We start from the raw sequence: 26,635 nt of genomic DNA, 5'->3' as shown, positions 1-26,635 counted from the left end.
ATTTTCTAACGATCTTTTAACGATCCAACGTGTTTGGTGTCGCTCGAATATCATAATCAAAGTTTCTAAAGAAAGAAAAATCACGAGCGATATAAACATCAAAGAATATTCTTTTTAATCAGCGGAACCTGTTACCGCCGCGATCGTCGCAGTTAAATCTTCTTCATCTTCTCCGTCTCGCCACAAATCCCACATTACGACACTTCGAACATCGACGTGTCCCCTTTTTATCGCCGAGACGTAACACTCACAATTTCAGAAAGTAAATTTCATTCGTTTCATTTCATTCATTCATTTCGTTCGTTTCATTCATCTCGCCATGGAGACAACTGATAAAAAAAAAGAAACGCAATTTCGCCCAATCGTAAAGGGGACAGCAACAAGCACGAGGGCCAGGTTCAACAGAAGAAATCGCGGGCATAAGTGGATCATCATCGCCTCGTATTATATAGAAGCTGGAACATCTCTCGTAGAAAACGGCTCGTAATACTTTTACACCCGGCGATCTTCGTCCGCCCTGGATTTTATTACAGCTGTAAAAGAGAGGCTCGAGCGTCCGACTGCGTCCGCGTTTCGCCTAACTTCCGACGAACACCGACACCGCGCGTATCTGTCTCGCGAATACTTAATTAACGCTTTCCTCGGCGTCTCTCGCACAATGTGCCGCCGATGAACCTCTGGTTAATTGCTGCCGTGAATCATCGTTGACACGCTTCAGCAGAAACGAAACGAACATAAGCGAATTGCGAAGGTATTGCCGAATATTTCAATGTCCTCCGCTCGGTACTTGGCTGATTGAACGATGGAGAATGTAGTATTGCGAAATGACCGTGAAACTATTTCGCTGTTTTGGAAACGATGTGCAATTTACAATTGGGAATGTTTATAACAGAGGCAGCGAACAAAACAACTCTATTTTTAATAAGAAAGGTTGGAAACTTACGATTTAGATGATCATTTAAAAATATTTCGCTCACTGTACTTGTTTTATATCATATTGCTAGTGTGCCTGGCCAATGCTCGACATTTCTACTTAAAGTATAATGTATTACATACTGACTGCATCAAGACATTTTATTTAGATGATGTGTATACTTGTGTACCATATTGCTAGTGTGCTTGACCAATGCTCGATATTTCTACTTAACGTGTACTATAGTACATACTGACTGCATCAAGAAATTTTATTTAAATGATGTGTACACTTGTATACCATGTTGCTAGTGTGCTTGACCAATGCTCGATATTTCTACTTAACGTATACTATAGTACATACTGACTGCATCAAGAAATTTTATTTAAATGATGTGTACACTTGTATACCATGTTGCTAGTGTGCTTGACCAATGCTCGATATTTCTACTTAACTTATACTATAGTACAGACTGACTGCATCAAGAAATTTTATTTAAATGATGTGTACACTTGTATATCATATTGCTAGTGTGCCTGATCAATGCTCGATATTTCTACTTAACTTATACTATAGTACATACTGACTGCATCAAGACATTTTATTTAAATGATGTGTATACTTGTATACTATATTGCTAGTGTTCCTGTCCAATGCTCGATATTTCTACTTAACGTATACTATAGTACATACTGACTGCATTAAGAAATTTTATTTAAATGATGTGTACACTTGTGTACCATATTACTAGTGTGCCTGATCAATGCTCGATATTTCTACTTAACGTATACTATAGTACATACTGACTGCAGCAAGACATTTTATTTAGATGATGTGTATACTTGTGTACCATATTGCTAGTGTGCTTGACCAATGCTCGATATTTCTACTTAACGTGTACTATATTACATACTGACTGCATTAAGAAATTTTATTTAAATGGTGTGTACACTTGTGTACCATATTACTAGTGTGCCTGATCAATGCTCGATATTTCTACTTAACGTATACTATAGTACATACTGACTACATGAAGACATTTTATTTAAATGATGTGTATACTTGTATACCATATTGCTATTGTTCTTGACCAGTGCTCGATATTTCTACTTAACCTATAATATATTATATACTGACTGCTTCAAGACATTTTATTTAAATGTGTATACTTGTATACTATATTGCTAGTGTGCCAGATCAATGCTCGATATTTCTACTTAACGTATAATATATTACATACTGACTGCATCAACAGGTTGCTTAGTTCATGAATATTTTTTTTAACGCTCTAGGCTTTCAAAGAACCTCTGAAATACGTATTGAAGTGTTTGTACTAACATATAATTTGTTGGAACGTGAAAGGTTTAAAGTAATAATGGGGGAAAAACGAATATTAGAAAGAAAGAAATTGAAGAATGAAATTTCACTGCGGACATGAATGTCCCGGGAGGGTCACGGATTGTTGGTTAATATGAAGACAGAAGAATAAATTAAAGCGGAAATCAGTGTTCTGCTTCTCGTTCGCACGATCCATGTTCGCAAATATTCGCGTTCCTCCTGGAATTGCGCGGTAGAACAAAGTTCCGCAGGAATTTTGCCCGCCGAACAGAATGCGGCAACGAGCACCGGGGGTTCGAATCCTCGAAAAAATCTTTTCACGATCGTTGAATCATAATTGGACAATTTGCATCCCGGTCGGTGGCCCTCGTTGGCGAAAAACTTGGCACGGGCCGTCGCCGAAGGGATTAAAAAGTCCCTTGGCCCGACTTGTTTCCCAAATTTATGCGTCCCACGAAACTCCGGGCCGGCAGAGTTACCTCGCTCCAGACACGCATACACCGATGGCGAAAGCTTCTTCATCATCCCCGTGCACGTCTTCAAAATATTTTCGCGAGCACGAAGAAAGCGCGGATCAACGCTGGCCGACCTCCGCTCGGACTTCCGAGCTTCGCAAAGCCGACAACCGTCCGTAACGACTTCCGGGGACCTTGCGATAACGACTTTTTAAGTGGGAAAATTTTTAACGCCCCTTTGGGATCCTCCCCGTTGTCACATTATGTTTATATACCCGCGGATGAACCGCTATTCCCGAGTTATCGCCTCGGGGGAACCCGGAACTACCGGATTTCAAGATCTTCCTCGAAACGTTCTAGCTTCAGAGTACCCTGAAGATGTGGGCTCTTCGTGTAGAACGGCTACAGTAGACTCCAGATCTCCTGTCAATAGTATTAGGTGCTCCATCATGTTCTTGCATTTTTCTTTTCAGTCTAAATCCTCGTAACAAATATTAAAGCAGAATGAAGAATGAGAAAATTTTTTAATAGAATAGACGACACTTGTATATTATTCATTTCAATTAAGTGATCTCGGGAAACTTGAGAAATTCTTTTGAAACGTGAGAAATCTTTAAATTACCAATAAAAGATGGCCTCTCAAGAACAGACTTGCAATATAACCTTCGAATGTCTTCAATCTGGAACGATAGTGCTCGCCCTCACTGTGCTCATCTTGTCTGTTTCCAGGTGGAAATGAAGGGCATCTCCGGTCCGCTCGCGTTCAAAGAAGGGCGCAGGATTCAGTTCAAGCTGGACCTGTTGAAGTTGAAGCAACATTCGCTTGTCAAGGTACGTTCACGGTCAAAAGAGAAGGGAACTCTTTGTTTCCACCGTGGCGCGTTTCCCCTTTATTCAATTCTGATCATTTATTCGTCGACGATGAAATATTCTGAATCAGTCTTTGGTACAGGGACCTCATTTGTGTCGACGCTGCACGGTTAGGTCTGTACGTAAAAAATTAAAATAACAATACCATACCCTAAACTCCCCTGGAGATCTCTATTGACGTGGACATTGACATTGTAGCGACACGAATGACTGATACTTCCATTGTGATCTCTGCAGCAGCAATTTTTTTTCTCTACCATTGAAGCCGACGATACTGTCGCTGTCGGTCGTCAATGTCACAACAAGGTTAATCAGTCAAGAATCCAATATACCCATCTAGCAGTATCGCTAGCATTATCAGAGAGTATCTTTCCTCAAGGTTATTTGTTTATCGAGATTTCAAGGTCATCGATATTTTTTTATACAATACCTTCTATTTCTTGTTCGATACTATTATAGGGCTTAAAAAGACGAATCCAACGAGTACCATAACCATACCATTACGATCATTCAATCTCGAAATACTCGTGTCTGAAAGGTAAATTTTTGGATTAGATTTGTTCCTTTTCAGACATGAATATCTCGAGATTGAATGATCGAAATGGTACGGTCATTGTACTCGTTGGATTCGTATTTTCACGCTCTACAAGACTATCGAAGAAAATACATAGGGTGCCGTATAAATAAGTACCGAGAACTGTGAAACCTTAATTAGAAATTGTCTTGAGACAATCTGTTTGATACAATAGCGAATCAGATGAACACTTAAATGATCCCATTTACCTAAGAGCATTTAAAAAATGTACGAAATTGTCTACACTAAACGTAAAAAATTAAAATAACAATACCATACCCTCCGCTGGAGATCTCGATTGCCGTAGACCTCCGATTGACATTGTAGCGATACGAATGAATGATACTTCCATTCTGATCTCTGCGACAGCAATTTTTTTTTTTCTACCATTGAAGCCGACGACACTGTCGCTGTCGGTCGTCAATGTCACAACAACGTCAATCAGCGAAGAATCCAATATTCCCATCTAGCTTATCACTCTACAGTGTCGCTGGCATTATCATTTATGTTTTAATCGCACAGGTGGGCGAATGGCGTCCAGGTGTCGGTGTCAACGTGACAGACACGGCTGCATTTTTTGAACCAGGCACCGCGAACGTCACTCTTTTGGTGATCACCATACTGGTGAGTGTCTCTCGAAATTTCATAGTGGAACAAAAAGCGAATGATACCCCGGTCCAAACCGTACTGAAAACTGTTGTTCTTCGAGAACGCATTGTTTTTAACACGTTCGCTGCCACCGTCACGTATGCCGTCCTGCAGTTTACAGGAAGACAATTAAATTAATTTGGGCTTAACTTTTCCAAACCGATAATTTTTATCGTTTTTTTTTTTATGTAATCCTGTAGATTTTTGCAAGAAAACGCTGCAAATCCAAACTCCGTTCATTAAGCGACGCGCGTCGGTCACTGCATAGTGACCCTTACCTGTCAAAAACGCCGAAAATCGCACATCTTTACACACGCATAACTATTGAACCAGTGATCTCCTAAGGTTAAAACTTGGATTTTCGGCATTTTCTCGCCAAAATCTACAGAATTACATAAAAAAGAGTTCAACATTTCTGGTTTCCTGAGGTAAAGTTCAAGCTTAACTCGGCTAAAGTAATTACACGAAGTTGATCCTGCTGAAGCGTTTCGATAGTTTATGAAGAAGGAGCTTTGCATTTATCAGAATATTTTAACAATGAAGCTGAGCAACGAAAAATTGCAGCGAACGTGTTAAGCTGTGTCCACACTGACGCAACATCAACTTTTTGTCGCCTGTGTCGTTGCCCTTGTTTAGTTCGGCAAAAAAATAGTGAGAAGGCGACAAGTTGCTAGACGTTGCTGCAGCGTGGTCACAGCTTCAAAGAATGCGTTCTTCGACCGGAAACAAAACCGTGCGAGAAGCTCCGCGTTTTTCCCTGAGATTCGCACGCATGATCGATCCCGCTCGGCCGCCTTTAACGAAAGCACGTGAGGACGAAGCAACGGCGGGGAAGAATTTAACGAACTTTGAAACAGCGACAAGGCAGCGGCGTGATCGGAAACGTATTCGAGAGCCGTACATCGAATCCACAGTTTGCGAGCGGCCTCGCCAGATACCTAACGAGATAGTGCGTCGGTCACGAGGTCTGAGATCGAAGATTCCCGCGATATCGGACGTACGCGATACAATGGTCGGGGCTAGTAATATTTACGGGGCAGTAATAAACGGCGATACTGTCCCGAATCTCGTACTTTATGTCCGGTATCCGTTATGCTAACGCGCCATTCCGTCCGGGAATCGAAGCTACAGAGGCATAAAACTTAGACGTTACGAGGATGATTGTCTCGTTGCGTCGAACATCGCTTGTGTAAGATCGATCGAAAGAATTTCCAATTTTACGTGTCCATACGAGTACAGTACGAGGGTGGTCTGAAAAGTTTCCGACCTAACAAAGATATAAGGCATTTTTTCCTCAAAATTATTTTTATTTCTCTACATTGTCTCCTTGTAAGTCTATACAGTTCTCCCAGCGATGCTCCCATCTCTCCAGCCCGTCCAAATACTACTTGCCGTCTTTCTCTGCAAAATAGCTATCTACAAAGGTGATGGCTTCCTCATTTGATGAAAATCTCTGTCCTCCGAGTGCAACTTTTAACTCGGGGAACAAAAAGAAGTCGCTTGGAGCTAGATCTGGCGAGTAAGGTGGGTGATCAAGCAGTTCAAACCGTAATTCGTGGATTTTTCCCATGGGAATCGTTGAGGTGTGAGAAGGCGCATCGTCTTGGTGGAACAAGATTTTTTTTCTGCAAATGTGGCCGTTTTTCCGCAATTTCTGCCTTCAGCCTGTCAAGTAATGGTGCGTAGTATGCTCCTGTAATGGTTTTCCCTTTTTGAAGATAATCAATAAAGATAACTCCACGACTGTCCCAGAAAACAGTCGCCATCACTTTCCCAGCCGAAGGAACAGTCTTTGCCTTTTTTGGCGCCGATTCCCCATAAGCAGCCCACTGTTTTGACTGTATTTTTGATTCGGGAGTGTAATGATGTATCCAAGTTTCATCAACAGTAATTAGCCGGCGCCAAAACTCTGATTTATTGCGCCTAAATTGCGCCAAAAGAGCGATCGAAATGTTGATTCGAACACGTTTCTGATCCAACGTGAGCAAACGCGGCACCCAACGCGCAGACAGCTTTCTCATGCCCAAATCTTCATTCAATATGTGACAAACACGTTCTTTGGATATATTCATGGCCTCTTCTATCTCTCTAACTTTAATTCGACGGTTGTCTAGCACCATTTGGTGAATTTTAGCGATGTTGTCGTCACTGGTTGCAGCTTTTGGGCGTCCCGAACGTTCATCGTCAGCCAAGCTGGTGCGGTCACGTTTAAATTCAGCTGCCCAAAATTTCACGGTGGTAAATAATGGTGCAGAGTTCCCGTATACAGCGTTTAACTATTCTTTGATTTGCGTAGGCGTATTGCCTTTCAAAAAGAAATATTTAATCACAGCTCGATACTCGAGTTTTTCCATTTTCACAAAAACACTCACAGCAACTTACTCAAACGACTGTTAAACAATAACTGAGCGTCCGAAATGGCTGAAATGTTGGTGTGTACCTGTCAAAGCATGCACAAACACGCTCCAGTACTTTTGTCGACGAATACTGCCATCTTCATGTTGAGGTCGGAAACTTTTCAGACCACCCTCGTAATGCCTCGATGTGTGTACGAAAAATTCGGGACCGAAACGTTGTTTATTAAATGTACAGACAATATTCTTTGGAAACGTAGGAAAGAAGTGGGTGAAAACATTGATGAAACTCTTTTGTTTATGATTTTTATTGTGAAACTTATACTGGCATACTCGTGACGTTCTTCTGATTAAAACGATACCAGACACGACCCGGTTCGAATTAGTTTCACGTTTGTGATCGACGAATTAGTAGCACCTCTATTATCCGAACTGATGTGTGGAACGTTCAATTACATTACATTTTTACTGATTCGTGCAATAGTTCGTGTTCTATTTAGATTGAATGTAGATTGTAGATTGGTTAGGTGTGATGCGGGTGTTCCTCGGATGATGAGAATAATTTCGATGACAGCGGTTCGGATAGCAGAGGGTCTACTCAATCGTGGATTAAACGAGTAAACACGATCCAAACTGTATCGTGTTTGGTATCATTTCACTCGAAATAGTGTCAGGAATGTGCCGCGACAAGTTTCGTACAAACACAATTACAAACAAAAAAGTTATTAGCTTGAATAGTGTCTATTATTTTCTGCTGCGATCGCATCAATTATATCGAGACAATACTGTACACGTAAATCTAGAACGATTGAACAGCCCGCACTGTGTACAGACTAAATAGACTTGTCTCTCGTTGCCGATGTTGTCTAACCACAGTTCTAATTTTGCAAACGCAAATATTCGCAATTATTCTTGCAAACCGATCTGTTTCCAATATCTTCAACTCTGAAATCGAAAATGCGTACGATTCCGTGTAGAATTCGATTTGCTATGATTTGCTCCGGCAAGGAAGCGTTTCGCGCGGGTCAGCGACGACCCAGCGTTCGCATGGTAGGCCAGCCGGCCTCGTGTATCGTCCCGATCTGACAGCGCTGTTCCGTTGTTTGCATGGGCCCCGTGGAAACTCGTGCACCGTTGCGGATAAACCCCCCTCCCGCCCCTTCGCAGGAAATTCCGTACGTGATGATGCACTACGAAAAAAACTACACGGGGAACGCGCGGTTTTACGGTTTTTGCGTGGACCTGCTGGAAGCGGTGGCGAGGGAAGTCGGATTCTCGTACCGGTTGGAGCTGGTACCGGACAGGAAGTACGGCGCGAAAGACCCGGAAACCGGGGAATGGAACGGCATCGTCAGAGAACTCATGCGACATGTATGATTTGGTTTGTTTAATTTCTCTCATCGTATCTTCACTCGAACCTCTCGCTGTCACACATTCTACACACATTGTATGTGATCTTCCCTAGGTAAATATTAGGTTGGCATGAAAGTAATTTCGGTATTTTGTAGGTGAAATAAAATCCAATTCTTTTTATCAAAGCAATGAATTTTAATCAATAAAATATTTTCCATTTTGTTCTATGATCTTTTGCCATGTTTCTGCTAGCTTCATAATTCCGTGCTCATAAAACTTCTGATCCTTTTCGGTGAAAAACTGATACAAGTGCGATTTCAGACCATCATCATTAGTGAAAGTTTTACCGTTCAAAGAGTTTTGTAAACTTCGGAATAAATGATAATCTGGTGGTGGAATGTCAGGGCTATATGGTGGATGTGACATCACTTCCCAACCAAGGTTCAATAACTTTTCACGTGTTACCAAAGATGTGTGTGGCCTAGCGTTATCATGGTGGAACACGATTCCTTTGCGATTTGCCAATTCTGGCCGTTTTTCTTTGATTGCTATGTCCAGTTTTGATAGTTGTCGATAATAAACATCTGAATTGATGGTTTGGTCCCTTGGGAGCAGCTCAAAATACACAATACCTTTGTAATCCCACCAAATTGACAACATCATCTTCTTTTGGTGCAATTCAGCTTTCGGTGTGGTTTGGGCTGATTCATCACGCTTCGACCATGATCGTTTTCGAGTTGTGTTATTGCAAACAACCCATTTCTCATCACCAGTGATGATTCGCTTCAGAAAAGGGTCGATTTCATTTCGTTTGAGATGCATATCGCATATGTTGATGCGTTGCGTTAAGTGAATTTCTTTCAACTCGTGTGGAACCCAAATATCGAGCTTCTTAACGATTCCGAGACTTTTTAAACGATATTCTATAGTTGTATGCGAGACATTTAACCTGTCTGCAGTCTCTCGGACAGTTATATGACGATCCGATTCAATAATGGCTTTCATTTGGTCATCATCGACTTCAGATGGTCGACCAGAACGTTGGTCGTCTTCAAGTGAGAAATTTCCAGAACGGAATTTTTTAAACCAATTCTGGCACGTGCGTTCTGTTAACCAATCCACACCCTAAACTTCACATATATCTTTGTGAGCCTCGGCAGCTTTTTTACCTCTACGGAAATAAAAAAGCAATATGTGCCTATAATGTTCGTTTTTGCACTCCATGTTCAAATTGACACAGAACTAACAATTTTAATCAAAATTACGTGTGATTTGCTTCAAAAGTAACCTAAAATATGCAGTTATGAAATGTCAGAAGGAAAACAAACGCAACGTTAACAGAAATCAATCAAACAAAACATAAAGCCATCTATTGGTGAAAACCGAAATTACTTTCTTGCCAACCTAATAGCATTCTTACCATCTCTTCTAGACACATTCTAGACACTTTCTAGACACTCTTTTCTCTTAGATCAACTTTCACTCTGCTATGCGATATACAGGGTCACCCGGAAATGTTGCGCCTCGAAGGGGTGACTCCTGAGGTGATTCTGAATAACTTTTTCCTTTGCGAGAATCTTCTGCGCAGCTCGGTTGACGAGTTATTAACGAAAAACACGGGGGCCAATCGGAGCGCGGCCACAACGGACGAATACGGACTCGGCTAACGCCAACACCGCGCTCTGATTGGCCCGTGTGTTTCCGTTGATAACTCATCAACGGAGCGACGGAGAACGTTTTCGCAAAGGAAAAAGTTGCTTCAAATCACTTGAGGAATCACCGCTTTGAAGTACAACCATTTTTGGGACATTGTCTACACGAACGCACCTTACGTTAAGCTAGACACTCGATCTTTCTAGGCTCACTGTTCTCTCTTAAATTAATCTTCATTCTATGTACATGTATGTATAATTGTATAAACTATCGATGTTTTCTCCACACGATATCTACACGAACGCACCTTATGTTAAGCTAGACACTTAACAGACACCATACAGCGTACAATGCACTTACAATTAGCTCACATAGGATTAATCGAGGAGACTGAGGACGATAGAGTAGAGGATGTACTTTAACACACCTGTGCACGATGATCTACATGCTCGAACCGTTTGATTCCGAACATGAAGAACGTAACGAAAAAATGACTCGTCACTGTTGTCTTTGTTTCGATGTTGTAACTGAACAGAGACATCTAACGGTTTCTAGGCGAAGTCCAAAGCATTAAGATCAGGTTAACGTAATGAAAAAGTGAGGAAACAGTTCTGATAAAACAAACTCCCCTTATTACTACAATATTTGCTAACATTAAATTAAATTGGCAGATGTACGAATGAAGTCGGTGGCCACTGTAGTGGAATAATCGTGTAATCAAACGATCGAGTATCCAGTATAGTTCCAGAACGAAATTACGATCATGCTACCGAGGACACCGAGAGAACGGCGTGTCTCGTTTCGTCCACGCTCCACCTGTTTAACTTGAGTTTCGAGTTCTACTCGAACGTGTACAATCGAACGATACTCCTCAATCTTGCAAAGACCCTGAGCAAAGAGGCTGGTCCCTAGGTATTCAGAAACTACAATGAGAAACTACAATCGCCAATTAGTAGCACCTACACGTTCCTTCTACAATGGTGTTTGAAACACCAATCTGCCGGAAGTACGACTGTGGTGGATGCTCTTACCAGCCATGAAACTTTCTACATCGCCGACTCGTTTGCTAGGACCCTCTCGCGAACCTAATCGTTGCGATTTATCGTAGCACTGTGGTGCGAGGCCAGGAAACGCTTGCCCTCGTATAAGTATTCAACCTTCAGAAAATGTGTGCTATTTTTTCAATGAGATCTAAACTGCGGATCTTCGTGCAAAATAAAAATTGCTTTAATCGCAAGAAACGGATTACTGGTTGCTATAAGTCGAAAACAGTATATTGGTATTCTTAAAGGGTACAGCCGGATAAGATGGTCAAAAGTGCCCCCAAACAAAATTGATTTTCGGTCACACCATTCGATATGGCACCCAAAGAAACCCTTATGTGACACGTTTCAAGTCGGTACCCTTACCACAAGGGTAGTTATAGGGTGAGCACGGTTTAATGAATTATGCTCTATTTCTTCTGTTCAGCTAAAGAAAAAATTACGAAAAAATTCATGAACATTCTACGCAATAGCACACATAACAGTGAATTATTTCAGAATTTTTGGTTGCGAAATCGATTTTTTAAAAATTCGGAAGCATAAAATAGCCGATTTTATTTTGAGGTTTTCAGAGTACCACGTTTATATTATTATGTTAGTTGTGACTCATCGTGATTATTAATGTGTATTTTTTCAATAAATTTTCTTGTATTGTCACAAAGGGGTTTCTTTGGGAGCCCCATCGAATGGTATGACCGAAAATCAATTTTGTTTGGGGGCACTTTTGACCATCTTATCCGGCTGTACCCTTCGTGCATGTTGTATCGTCTGATTTTTCCCATAAGTGCATAATATCCGCAGCCTAGTGACAACACTACTAATTTCGATAATCAGTGGGTATGACACGTTCTCCAGAAATTTAATTGCGAATGAAGTGAAATTGACAAACTTTAAGGATTTTGTCTGCTTCGATAATTGTACCAATGACAAAACAGCTTGCCATAATATCCTTCGAAGGTTGAGTCTCGCCTTGCTAAAAATATGCTGACGCTCTTATATACGTGCGAGATTCTTCGTCGACTTGGTCCCCTATTGTTTCCGTGCATAGTTGTCGGTATGAATGTTGCCTTGAAATTCGCGCAATTTTATGCAATAGACAGCGAGACGTATTTTACAAGCACAAGATCCAGAAATAACATAAGATTAAGAGATACAGTATGAAATTAAGTATCTTTTCTTAACGAGAACACTGGAATCATTTTTCTAGAAAGACACGGCATCCGATGAACCTTGTGGGAACCATAAGAGACGAGAAAGTTGCAGACAGCATTATCACTTATTGTATCGCACATGATAGTAACCAGACGTGGAATAACATGCATATAGGTCCTAAATACTACAGTTTTTACTCGATATATGTCCGAAATACCTAGCCGATAAAAGTTCCAGAACTATCCTCACTACCGCGAGGTGTACTCCGCGAGGAGCCACAAAGCTCGAGTGACCTTGGCCGCCAGGGAGTGTAAACATAATACGGGTCGGGTATATCGGTGTGAGACCAGGAGACCACTACTAATTCAGTAACAAAACTTCTTTATTTTTCAGTAATTTCCTATGGGACTTTCATCAACATATTCGTGGCATTTTTCTAATGAAAATGATACCAAATATGATATAATTCCGATGATATTTACTTGTATAATGAATGATGAAAGTTTCACACGCAAAGAAGGAAAGCGTATGGGAAGGCCTGGCGTGGGCTGAGGCCTTTAAATCAAAATTTAAACTTTTTTAGTATTAATTATTTTTTTATGAGACTCTCACCAATATATTTGTGGAATTTTTCTGATTACAATGATACCAAACACGATATATCATTCGGATCATATTTACACTGATTTTCCGTTAATATAAGTGTAATGGGAAGTAACTTTCATCGTTCATTTGCCACGAAAATTTGTCTACTAATTCCGATCCATCTGTTTCCGCATTAGGCTCGATATTTGAGTGCAAAGTTTGCAGACAAAATTCCATGCCAAATCCAGACCAAATCGAGGCCAAACCTTGGCTTCGCTATAGAGGGCAGGTCGGTCGCACTGAGAGCGAACCTAACCTTTTTCTAAGAGTCAACTTTGCTGTAGGAGGGGAAAACGGAATTAAATGATTGAAAATACATGAAACTTAAAATTATATAATTTAGAAGTTTAAATGAAATTCTACTTTTTTCTCCTACAGCAAGGTTTACTCCGATTTTGCCCGACATGTACTCGAAGAGCAAGTGCGACTGCGCTGCCCTCTATAACGGTTTGGCCTCGATTTGCAATGGATCCTTGTCATGGAAGTTTGCAGTCAAATAGTGACCAAATTCTGCTCAAAGCAGGGTTTGGCACCAAATTGACCGCCTTTTGCTCGCAAAGTATGGATGCAAACATTGCGCAAGAATTTGCTCGACGCTGATTTGGCTAACTGGGTACATCCTTATCTGTACAACAGTACAACACAAAAATTGTATTTATATGTTTTTTAACAAGCAGACTGCGGATTTTTATGAAAAATAAAAACGGTAGGACACACTACAAATTTGACTAGTATAAATTAGACTGCTACCAGACAACGAAGAGCCAACTGAAAATTTGACTAGCACATATAAGACTAAAGGACAACAAGCAACAGACAGCAAAAGGACATACTAGAAATTCGACTAACACAAACAACTACACCAACCAAGTTGCCGAAAGGCGAACGGAAAAATCTGAAGGGTTCCCGAAGGGTTTTGACAAGCTTCGCCTATTTTTGTCGGTAACGTGGTCACTCTACCTTATCGCGAATCTACGGAGTCTTGGCTCTTTCATTCTTCATTACAAAAGTAAATATCATCGGAATTATATCATATTTGGTATTCGTGTGGGGTGAATGTCCCATAAAAAATAATAAAAAATAAAGAAATTTTGTAATTGGATTAGTAGTGGTTCACACCGATATACCCGACCCGTATTATGTTTACACTCTCGAACTTCGCTGTCCTTTTCTACGTTCGGTAGTGTATCAGAGAATAGCAAAATCTTCCAGCCGATAATTGTCCCTGAACCCCTGTGTTATGGACATATATCGAGTAGACATGTATGTTCACACTTCTCCGTGACCGAGGCCACTCTATTTTCGCTGTCCTTTTCTACGTTCGGCAGTGCATCAAAGAATAGTATCTTCTAGCCGATATACACAGGCTCACGAAAGTATTCACACGCCCTTTAAAACGGTATAACTTTGTTGTGAAATGACCTGACTTTTTTTAGCAATTGGCAGAACTGGTTTTCCAAATGATGTGCAAAAAAGATTTTGAAAAAATTGCAATCAGTAAGAATTACATGAGAAAATAAAAATGGCCCTTTTTACAACTTTTTTTTATTTGAGCCTGTAATGAAAATTTAAAATATGCGTTTTGTAGATCTATGTTAATTATACATATGCTGAAAATTTCGTCGAAATCGGTCAATATACACACGAGCTACAAGTAGTTAAAAGTGGTGAAAATCGTACCTTTTCACGACTTTTAACGACGCGTGATGTTTTTACCTGCGTCAATCGACTTCAATGAAATTTTCGGTATGTGTATAACCAACACAGATCTACAAAACGCATATTTTACATTTTCATTACAGGCTGAAATAAATAACTTTTGGAGAGTGCCTTTTTTATTTGCTCTTATAATTCCTAGTAATGGCGATTTTTTCAAAATATTTTTTCCACGTCATTCGGTGAGCCAATTCTTCTAATTGCTCGAAAAAAAGACAGGTCGTTTGGTCCGATTTAAAAAATTTATTTTGAGTTAAAGGGCGTTTGAATACTTTCGTGGGCCACTGTATGTCGCTGGGTAGACCCGTTTTGGGGACATACAGGGTGTCCGACTACAGGTGGGAGAAAATTTAAGAGGTGATTCTCCAAGAAAATATAACACGAAAATGAAGAATAAAAATTTTTCGACTTCATTTTTTAGTTATTATCAATTAAAAATCCGCCTAAAATGCGGCAACCCGACCAACAAAGGTGCACAGTTGCTTACGTCATAAAGGCACGCGACAGGCAGCTATCAAGTGACAGGTACTCCGCGAACCTCGGCATTCCACACGCATTTTCGGTTTTAGTCGAATTATTGGCTAAAATGTGTGACGTCAAAGCCTAATCATTGGGCGCGATTGGAGCCCCCCTTTGATACGTGGTTGTCGCGCGCCTTTATGACGTAAACAACGTACACCTCTGTTGGTCGGGTTGCCGCATTTCAGGCGGATTTTTAATCGATAATAACTGAGAAATGAAGCCGAAATCGCGATTTTTTTACTCTTCATTTTCGTCTTATATTGTCATGGAGAACCACCCCTTAAATTTTCTCCCACCTGTAGTTTCTCCCACTCTGTATAACGAGAAGACACTGTGTACCTAACATATTTGCACATGCTTCGCGCACGTATGCATATTTTACGAGCATAAATGGCGTACGTTAATTCTAAGAAATCCAAGAACAATAAGAATCCACTGTTCGCATAACAGAACGTTCACTTAACGAGTGTTCACGCAATCGAATGATAACTTATCGGGTGCTCGCGTAATACAACGTTCATACAAATGTTCGCATACCGGAAAGTTTACTTACCGATTGCTCACATGGTAGAGAGCTCACTTAATAAGCGTTCGCATAACAGAACGTTCGAATAACAAGCGCTCATGTAACGAGTGTTCACGTAACGGAACGTTCGTGTAATGGCCGCTCGTGTAGCTCGGTACAAGCACCGTGGAACGCAGTTAATGGACAAATAAAAGAAAATAAAAGCTATCGGTGGATTGCGCAGAATTGCGCGGATATTTCGCATCCCTCTGCATTCTTGCAATTGTTCCTGTGTAGGCGCAGTTACATACACTTCGGGTTTCCATATCCCGAGGGAGTATTCCCTGTAATAGTCTATCGGACGGTAATCCATTTACCGGTAATCTGCATCGAGTACGAGGCACATTCTCTCCTTTTTGTTCGTGGCCTCGCATAGTTCGCGGTAATCATCGATAGAAATCGATTGAAATTTCGCGATAGATTCTCCACGGAAAGTTCTTTTTCTCTCTTGCCGGCCGATTCTAGCGGCAGAATCCAGCTTAATTAGTTCTAGGTAAGCCAATCAATGTATCCGATTCTTTCGTAAATAAATCCGCATGCAAATCTCTACGACGAGACAGAATCTAGTATTTTCATAGAAATTTTGTGTCTTCACGATGAAATCATTATCCGCTTCGACGGGAATTTTAACGACGAATCATTGTATTACGTAAATGTTTAATTCACATCTCTAAATAATTGTGTTGAATTTCAATGATATGCTATGACGATGTGACTACCCCATCCTCCCATAAATATAACTGATCGCTTAAATCATTCGCGATATTCAGTTGTTTTAACAATTGTTCTGTGCACGTTACGCTACTGCGTGCCCAGTATCGAAAGAATGATGCAATAAATTTAATCGTTTGATCGCGCCGCACTATTTTTATCGCTGTGAAGAGGACTACGTTTGTCAAAGTCGTGCGATAAAAACAGTTTCTGGTGTGAGTGGCAGTGTAGTGGGATAAATAACAATTTTTTATAAGCTTGCAACATCTCTACAACCTCGTCCGAGCTTTTAGACCATGCTCTGTACTTTTCCATTCCTGAAGTTACTAATACTATTGCGAAGCTTTTTCAGTGCATCCCTGCAATAATTATTCCGTATTTATTAATAACTGCTTTACCAAATGCTATATTTAATAATACTGAAATACTAAATTTTCATATTAATATTATCGGACGTTCAATAGCAAGCGTACGAATTCTTTAATAAACCACTGTGAGTGCAATTCGGGTCTGCAAAGAATGAATAATTATACTGCAGATTCGGCGCGTTTAATGACATACAGGGTGTTTATTTGAAAACTTTCCAGCCGAATATCTCGAAAAGTATGAAAGATATTAAAAAAGTGTAAAACACGTGTCCAAGGATTTCGAGGGGGAAAGAGGAGGGCAGTATTAGTTTTTTATTTGGATGGCGTTTTCAAGGTCATTTGAAGGTCAACTTCAACCCCACAAAAAGAAGTCGACTGGAGGTAGATCTGGTGATCTTGGTGGCCACTCAATAACACCTCTTCTATCGATCCATCTTAGTGGGAATCGATTGTTTAACAATTGGAGTACCATCTTGTTGGAAGCACAAACGTTCTTCATTTAGCAAAAAATTGCCGTTTTCATCTCTTCGGTTTCGAAGACTTTCTGTTATAAGTGGATCAATGTTGTCGTCCAGTAAATTTAAATACAGATTGCCATTCAAATTCTCTTGGAAAAACAGAGGACCTATAATAGCATTTCCTAAAATGCCAAACATTTATTTTTTCCGGCCATTGAGTATTACTTTCTGTAATAAGATGTGAATTTTCGTCACTCCCATAACGACGGTTATGACAATTTACAGCATCGTTTAAGAAAAAAGTGCATTCGTCACTAAAACAAATGTTTTCAATTAGATTAGGAGTGACGTTGATCATATTTGTTAATTCTTCACAAAACTCAATCCGCCTGTCAAAGTCATCTTCCAATAACTTTTGATGCAACTGCATTTTACAAGGATGAAACTTGCTATGTTTAAGTAATTTCTGCACAGATCCCACTGATACACCAGTTACTATTGAAATTTGTCTGTTTCTTTAAGCTTTGTAACTAATTGTAACACGTACGTATGAGAAACAAATGTATCAGGATGTCTCTCATTAAACGTAGCAGCAGTTCGACGAGCACACTCATCAGCTTCATAAATAAAAATTATTTCTACTCGTTCTTCTAAAGAATACACCATTTTATACAATTAATTGTACTACGATATAGTATCTCTTATTGCGATGATTCACACTTGACTGAATAGTACAATCTTATATTGAAAGACAGACAACATAAACAGGAGATCAATAGAGGACAATTTTGTTTTCAAACGGTACCTGCTAGTACAACTGGAAAACATCAACGATTTACGTCAAAGAATTTTACACAATAATATGCCTCGCTCTACTTCTATTTAAATATCTCCGAAATTAAAAAAAAGTATCCTACTAAAATTGTTGGTCTTTTTACGTACAATAAGATCCCATAATTAAAGATGTCAAATGACCTTGAAAACGCCACCCAAATAAAAAAAACTGATACTGCCCCCCTCTTTACCCTTCCAAATCCTTGGACACGTGTTTTGCACTTTTTTAATATCTTTCATACAGTTCGAGATATTCGGCTGGAAAGTTTTCAAATGGACACCCTGTATAAAATATTTACAACTTGGTAAAATTATCCTATTACAATTACAATTATGTCTTGCTTCTGCCCGAGATTGATTCAGACGATGTTTACTTTGCCTACCATGAAGAGTTTAATACGATTGAAGATGTTGTAGCACACGACACTTTATCGAAATGATCAATTTGAGAGATGCACTGCGGCACACACGTGCATAAGTTCGCAGATAAGGGGTAGCGAAGATGGAATTTCGGAGGAAACAGCGTTCCGCAGAGATCTCTCAGGAAATCTTGCAAGGCGGACGACGGGGTTAAGAGCAAAAGCGCGTTCCGTTGTTCTGCAATCCGTCAGTGCACGGTCAATGCAACTGGGGAGAAACGATCGGCTCGCATGATCGCGAGACGATACACGAGGGGGTGCATCCATTTGTCTGCCGTGAGTTGCACTGGCGAACAAGAGCCAAGAAAATCGGGGGCAAAATTCGAATTTTGCGGGGGAGAATAACTCCTCTTCGAACGTATCACCTCTCGTATCACTTTTACGAGCTAATTAACGTGATCTGTACACTGCGAATTTTATGCATTTATGACAAAAATAAATCGGACAGAAAGCAGCAAATATCACAGAATTTAGTATATTACAGATTCATTAAATTAAATTAAATTAATCCTGCTAATTAATGCTTTGTCAATATCTCACTCCTGTTTGCCGAGATAGACAATTATTGCTATTAAAATTCGCAGTGTCTACTTGTATCAATTATTTCGTAGTCGATGCAGACTTCAGTGCAGTGCATTCGAGAAAATGACTAGCAAATTATTGGACGGATCCAGTCGGAATTAAAATGAAACTGTGCACAGGAATTAATTAGGATTGATAAGCTATTTTCTATATTTTAGATATATCAAAGTATTCTTTAGTAAACCTTTTAAAATTCGCGATTTTTATACAAATTGTACTTTCTGTCAGTGATAGTAACGGGGCTATAGCGAGTATAATTCCGGAAAAACAGAACAATCGAGGATCTAATCTAGTAGGTGCGTGGGCGTGGCGGAACTCGGGAGTAGTTCAAGATAAAAGAAAATCTAGAAAGGGAAACTCAGTGTACGATAAAATACATACGATAAATCCTAAGAAAAAATTGAGGAGGATCAAGGGAAATAGAGTGTGCAGACGATGGACGTAGGATATTCTCTCCTAATAAAAAAATAATCTCGAGCACTATAAAAAGGTTAATGGGAAGGAAAATGGAGGGAAAGAGAGGGGGAAGTTGAAAAATTGTGGAAAATCGATGGGAGGACGATAAAAGTAATTCTTGGAAGAGTATTTCTTCGGCATGGCGGTCTGGAAAGCGACATTTATGTGTGGCCAAAATACAAATCTATTATCTCTTCAATAATCATTCAATAATTCAAACAATTCTATAATCGTAGTTAATCAATGTGCAGTGGATTATGTATTTTTCTTTTCTAGGGTTTTACTACAAATTGTAACAATATCATGTAACAAAATCGTTGAAATTGACAATGTTACAATTGTAAAACTAAATTAATTTCTGACTTCCAACATTCTCATCGACTACTTCATCCACACCAAAATGATTTTCAGAACGTCGTATGGCTCATTATGACAAACTATTTTCTATTAGCCTCAATCCTTTCTAGGATGTTCCACAGACATAGCCAGTAAGCAATTTGCTATGAATTTGCCACGAAAATTTGTCTACAAATTCCGATCCATCTGTTTCCGCATTAGGCTCGGTATCTGAGTGCAAAGTTTGCAGACAAAATTCCATGCCAAATCCAGACCAAATCGAGGCCAAACCTTGGCTTCGCTATAGAGGGCAGGTCGGTCGCGCTGAGAGCGAACCTAACCTCTTTCTAAGAGTCAACTTTGCTGTAGGAGGGGAAAACGGAGTTAAATGATTGAAAATACATGAAACTTAAAATTATATAATTTAGAAGTTCAAATGAAATTCTACTTTTTCCTCCTACAGCAAGGTTTACTCCGATTTTGCCCGACATGTACTCGAAGAGCAAGTGCTTAGTGCGACTGCGCTGCCCTCTATAACGGTTTGGCCTCGATTTGCAATGGATCCTTGTCATGGAAATTTGCAGTCAAATAGTGACCAAATTCTGCTCAAAGCAGGGTTGTGGCACCAAATTGACCGCCTTTTGCTCGCAAAGTATGGATACAAACATTGCGCAAGAATTTGCTCGACGCTGATTTGGCTAACTGGGTACATCCTTATCTGTACAACAGTACAACACAAAAATTGTATTTTAATGTTTTTTAACAAGCAGACTGCGGATTTTTATGCAAAATAAAAACGATAGCACGCACTACAAATTTGACTAGTATAAATTAGACTGCTACCAGACAACGAAAGGCCAACTGAAAATTTGACTAGCACATGTAAGACTAAAGGACAACAAGCAACAGACAGCAAAAGGACATACTAGAAATTCGACTAACGCAAACAACTACGCCAGCCAAGTTGCCGAAAGGCGAACGGAAAAATCTGAAGGGTTCCCGAAGGGTTTTGACAAGTTTCCAAGGGTTGTCGGTGGGTGGGAAAAGATCAGGTTTCAAATGGAAATTCAGAGGTTTGATTTTGGCCACGGACGCTCTCCAGGCCATCGTGTGTTAACCGGAAATAAAAGGATATGTAGAAAGGGATCGAAGGTAGAGAGAGAGGGAGAAGAAGAAGAAGAAGAAGAAGAGGAGGATGACGAGAGGTAGTAGTTCCTTTTTATGGTCCCCGTAGGAGCAGCCGTACGTAATGCTGAAGAGCAGAGGGAATTTCAGCGGGAATGCACGTTACGAGGGCTTCTGCATCGACCTACTCAAGGAGATAGCTCACATGGTGGGCTTCGCGTACAGGATCGAGCTCGTGCCGGATGGCAAGTACGGCGTTTACGATTACGAGACCGGCGAGTGGAACGGAATAGTCCGGCAGCTTATGGACAAGGTTAGTATGCGCCTATTCGCGAACTGTGCCCAAAAACACCGTGGAATTATCTCCATTTGCGATCCTACGCGGACAAGAGATTCGCGACGTTCTCGTAAGTATCCCAAACACTTTAACTGTCTGCAACAAGTACGGTGTGACCACCAGTATGCCGGATTGATGATCAAACGGTGGTCCGAGAAGCGTTAGGAATTGTGTTGACACAGACAGAAACTCGTACCGTACTGTTTAAACTCTGATTTTCGCTTTAGAGTTGTTCCGGTGTGCTGCAATTTCTTGATGTGCCCGAGAGAGGTGTGCAGTTCCGTTTGTCGGAAGTTGTATCATTGCATTCCCGACATTATCCCGAGTAAAATGAGCACCAACATGATACAGTTCGATTTGTATTTACTCGTGTAATCCGCGATTCAGTGGAACCTCGATTATCCGAACGGGCGTCCCACTGGTCAGGGTATGTCGATGTGGGGTATCATTTTACTCGGAAAAATGTCGGGAATCGCCTGAAGCAACGTTCACACACTTTGATTAGCAAAAACACAGAATTCGTGTTTTTCGCGAGAAGTGTCGAAACCTGAAACAAACGAATCCGAAGAAGTGATGATGTGGTTGTATCGCGACGCTTGCGTTTGGATTTCAGTAGGGCAAGTTTCTCGCGCCGATAACGTAGACACGTGTGTTACAACGGATACTAGGGCGGGTTTGCAATGCAAATCCCGAGCTGACGCGGCGCAGCGAAACGCGTGGAAATGCGTGCACCCCTAACTAGGAAGCGCGAACCCAGCTACCCCCGCTTTCGCATAGCTTTAGCTGTCAACCACGTCCCACGTAACAGCTAATACGCGCATAGAGCCAATTGATTAAGTGCGAGCTTAAGTCGCGGATCCCCCTGGGCGCACGGGGATCGAATATTCTAATGGAGTTACTAAATTAGTGTAATTAACACGCTGCTGCGGTCAGAACCGATTCTCTGTGCGAGCGATCCTTTGTGTTGCATTCTCAATTTTTCCAATATTGAAACAGTAGAATATTTTTCAAGAGTGTCCGAATACAGTGAATTCCCGATATACAGGGTGTTCACGCTATTACTAGCCAGCGTTTTTCTTCTGAATAGTAAATATTAGATAAAAATGACGGAGAAACAAGTAGTACTATTTTTTAATAGTAATTTGTACTAAGTTGTAATTTTTTTGTGTTTATACTATTTTGTTAGATATGAAGGTGACCTTCAATTTTTTAAATGGAATGCTGTATATTTTCTTACATCACACGAAAGCGTGAGTCTAGACGAATTCATCCATATACTGCACAGTGATCTTCAAGGTCATGCAAGGTCAGAAATGGAAGGAACATTTTGCATATTTCATACCAACGTGTATACAAGTATTCCTTATTCATACGAATCAGATGATGTTGTCTTTTACATTCAGAGTGTTTACTTCTAATTTCAGTTTAGACAATTTCAGTGTTACTTCCGAAACCGATTAGTAATATCGCATATTAATGTATCGTTATTCGGTGGACTGTTTTGAAATGACTTCTTAAGAAGCATAATGCGTCTAATGTAGAATCAGACAATCTACTTCTTTTTTTTTTTTGTAACAAAATCTGTAGCCGTAGAAAAATTTCTTTCATTTTGTGTGGATGTTGGCTTTATCGTACACAGAACAGCCAAAAGTTGCTGAAGATTGGGTGTCCTTTTTTCAGTGGACTCAAAAATTTGGAACTCCTTTGTTAGAGTCCGGAATTTATTTTCTTCTGCCGCTAAACTCTTGACACTAAATTCTTGAAGGCTATCTGCAATTTCTAATTCTAACTGTTCTTCCAGTGATAGTTCCTCATTTTGAGAATCTGAAAGTTTTTCACTATTTTCATAAGAATCATTGTTATATCTTCCGAAAAGTCTGCTTAGAATTTGTTTTGCCAATTTATACATATCTGCCTTGAATGTTAAATAAAAAAAATTGGATCTTCTGAATCTTTTTGCAGAGATTCTGGATTATGCAGATATTTATTCCTACATTAGAGGAAGTTAGCAAAAATGTAATTAATAGAGCCGAAATGTGCATTCATTCACAAACAAGTCGTATTGAACATTTACTGTAGCCTCACCAATAAAGAATACTTGTAAACACATTTCTATGAAATATTCAAAATGTTTCTTCCATTTCTGACCTTGCATGACCTTGAAGGTCACTTTGCAGTATACGGATGAATTCGTCTAGACACACGCTTTCATGTGGTATGCAAAAATATACAGCATTCCATTTAAAAAATTGAAGGTCACCTTCATATCTAACAAAATAGTATAAACACAAAAAAATTACATACGCCATTGTGTTTGGTATTAAAAACGGTACTACGGTTTTTCCTCTTTCATATTTTTCTAATATTTACTCTTTACGCGTCTCGAGCTTCTTAACCCCTCACGGCGTATACCCCGCGGTAGTGGGGATAATCCCGCGACGTTTATCATCCAGGCCTTGGCGACATATATAGAGAAATCACTCTATTATTGTCATCTTTTTCAAACGTTATCTTTTTCATTTTCCCTCGGCGAATGTTTGACAAGATCCGTCCAGTTTCGGGTGGAAGATCTCGAAAGGACGTCGAATGGATGTCGTTCGGTTGTTGAAACGCATAGAAGAACTATGTCTGAAGGAAAGCCGCGGTTCAAATTGAAATCCCTATTAATGGCAAGTTCACGGAAGAGGCAAGAGGGGAGCGGTCACGAAACGAAAGGGTGTAAGAGAGTTCTTTCAACCCCTTTTATCGGTCGTGGCCACATGTACGGTTTCCGAGCAGAAGCAACCAGAAATAAATCTGACTAGGCTGCGGTTGCTATGCCGGTCAGTGCTTCCCGGTTTCCAGACGATGAAAAACGGGTTGAATAACATATACTACCGGTGTGGGTCGCGGAGAACTTTTCCTCGTTGATCCTTTCCCTATTTATGAGACGAAATATTCGGTTGGAGTGTCGTCTGAATCTCTTTGATCACCTAGAAAGAGAGTCTCAAGACTCCTCCGAGCAATAAATCCTGTAATAACCATTCGATCCGGGGAACTTGTTTAATAGAGAACTGATTTGGAGGGAATGATTTTCGGTGTAGAATGGCTTTTAAAAGGCTGCGATTGAGCTGATTGATCAGGATCAATCGGAACATGGAAGAACTCTGAGAAGGCCTTCTCAAGGCTTCGGTCTCAGGTTTCAAATTGTTCAACCGCGGAAATGTTATAATGAAGGTGGTTAGAATGGATATTAGGTATAAAATAGCAGATAGCTTAGGAAGCATAGTAGCTTCTCTCGGTTGAATGGAAACACTGTAAATCATTATCTAGCTTATTTAGCCAGCGTAGAAATTAATACGTTGATTGATGTGGGGTTTCGTGAGGATCATATTTTTACATAGTATCTGGTTGTACAATTCTATACAGGGTGGTCCTTGTAAGTAAGGCCACCTAAATATCTCTTCAGGTTATTGTGATGCAAAAAATATTTCTACGTAATGTGCATGTTGCCAATGTACCAAATACCTGGCAAGAATATTTTTTTCCGAAGGTCATTTTTTCGGAATTATCAAGGTCATCGGTGTATCTTGATACATAACTACATTTTTCTTATTGCGTCGTGTAACTGATCGAAAAATGTATTCAGATATGTATAATAACATGACCTTGAAATGACCTTGATCCTCGAAAATTAAAGTTTTACCTGGTACTGATGTCTATCGAGATCGTAGGCTTTGACCAAGAGTCTACAATCAAGAGAGTGAATGTAAATAAACATGTTTAGTGTCGCAATAGTGATGATACCTAACGGTTTGAAGTCCCGATCAGTTTCAATGTATCTATCAGTGTATCGACGTACTGTTTGAAATGAACTACTCAATGCACGAGAAAGTTGATATGGTATTCGTTTACGGTAAAGCTGATCATTGTTTTAGGGAAGCAGTTCGAATGTACAGAGATCAATTTCCAGACCGTAATTGCCCATCACGTTGTACTTATGCAAAAACTGGTAGTGTTTTGAAAAATTGTGTAAGAACTGTCAGGAACGAAAGAAGCAAAATAACCATTGTAGATAAAGTTAACGAAAATCCACATACGAGTTTACGACAACTTGAGCGTGAAACTGGCATTTCTAAAACAAGCATGATACGAATATTTCAAGATGAAAAATTTCATCCCTGTCATTTATCGTTACATTGGGACTTTCATGGATCAGATTTTGTAAATTTTATGAATTTTTCTTGGTGATGTACATCAGTTCTAGATGAAACTTTAATTTTCCAAGATCAAGGTCATTTCAAGGTCATGTTATTATAAGTTATGTTATTACATGACAAGGTCATGTTACTATAAGTTATGTTATTACATGACAAGGTCAGGTTACACGATGCAATTAAAAAATGATGTTACAGTAAGGAGCAAATCTGATTACACACTATTTGGAAAAACATAATTTTTTAAAAATTGGATCGAATGACTTGAATGTTATTGAGAAGTTAGAAGGATTAGTTTATTAGACGAGGTGTAAAAAATTTTTGAAAAAAATTCGAATTGGTCGGAGTCGCAAAAGAAATAGTAAAAGTTGGATTTTTCAGCTCTTTTATCTGAACCTGTATTGAAAATTTAAAAAATGTGTTCTATTGACTCAAATAAATTATATCTACTGATCTATTAATAGTATTCTATTGGGTAATAACAGAAACTCCGTTATCTTCCATATCTTTTCATTTATTAACAAAGCGAATACAATCAGAATTACAGCAACTAGTGGACAAGTAACTTGTTAAAATCATTTATTTTTGCAACCGAACCGATTTCTGCTACAATCCCATACAATTTAGCAAAATATAGTCCAATTAAAATATATTACAATTTAGTGAAATCTGCTCTACAGCAATCAACGTTTGCATAGATCAAGGCACAGTCTCTTTAATTGATTTACCAGTTGATTAGAGTATCGTTTCAGCCTACTAAAGCAGTAGCATTCTAAACAATAGAGATCTAGATTAGTTAGCCACAGTCCGACACAACATAGTACATACTGCTTGTTCACACATCACCCACTCAATCACAACAGGTAGGGAAACACGTGAAGCAGACAGGTAGGAAACACAGTCGTTCGCAGGAGATTTTTAATCGAACACCTGGATCTACGTGTCGGGAACAATGCTTTTTAGATCACTTGATTTGATCTTTTTTTCCGCAGGACGCGCGTAGATCGATGTA

The 26,635-nt window shown here is 39.8% G+C and overlaps 1 protein-coding gene across 2 annotated transcripts in view; it reads left to right on the top strand.

Annotated features, from left to right (window-relative positions):
• Positions 1–26,635, top strand: part of LOC143360897 (glutamate receptor ionotropic, kainate 2) — a 310,952-nt gene that overhangs the window by 258,176 nt on the left and 26,141 nt on the right. Inside the window, exons 9-12 of one of the 2 annotated variants that reach the window (XM_076800074.1) lie at positions 3,436–3,537; positions 4,673–4,774; positions 8,320–8,523; positions 21,200–21,403. In XM_076800074.1, coding sequence (XP_076656189.1) covers positions 3,436–3,537; positions 4,673–4,774; positions 8,320–8,523; positions 21,200–21,403 — 612 coding nt within the window. The remainder of the gene's footprint in view (positions 1–3,435; positions 3,538–4,672; positions 4,775–8,319; positions 8,524–21,199; positions 21,404–26,635) is intronic. The other variant, XM_076800075.1, reaches the window with a different exon arrangement.

This window comes from Halictus rubicundus, chromosome 14 (genome assembly GCF_050948215.1).
Source record: "Halictus rubicundus isolate RS-2024b chromosome 14, iyHalRubi1_principal, whole genome shotgun sequence".
NCBI lineage: Eukaryota > Metazoa > Arthropoda > Insecta > Hymenoptera > Halictidae > Halictus > Halictus rubicundus.
The sequence above is the reverse complement of the archived record's forward strand: the minus strand, read 5'-3'. Positions and strand labels throughout refer to the sequence as shown.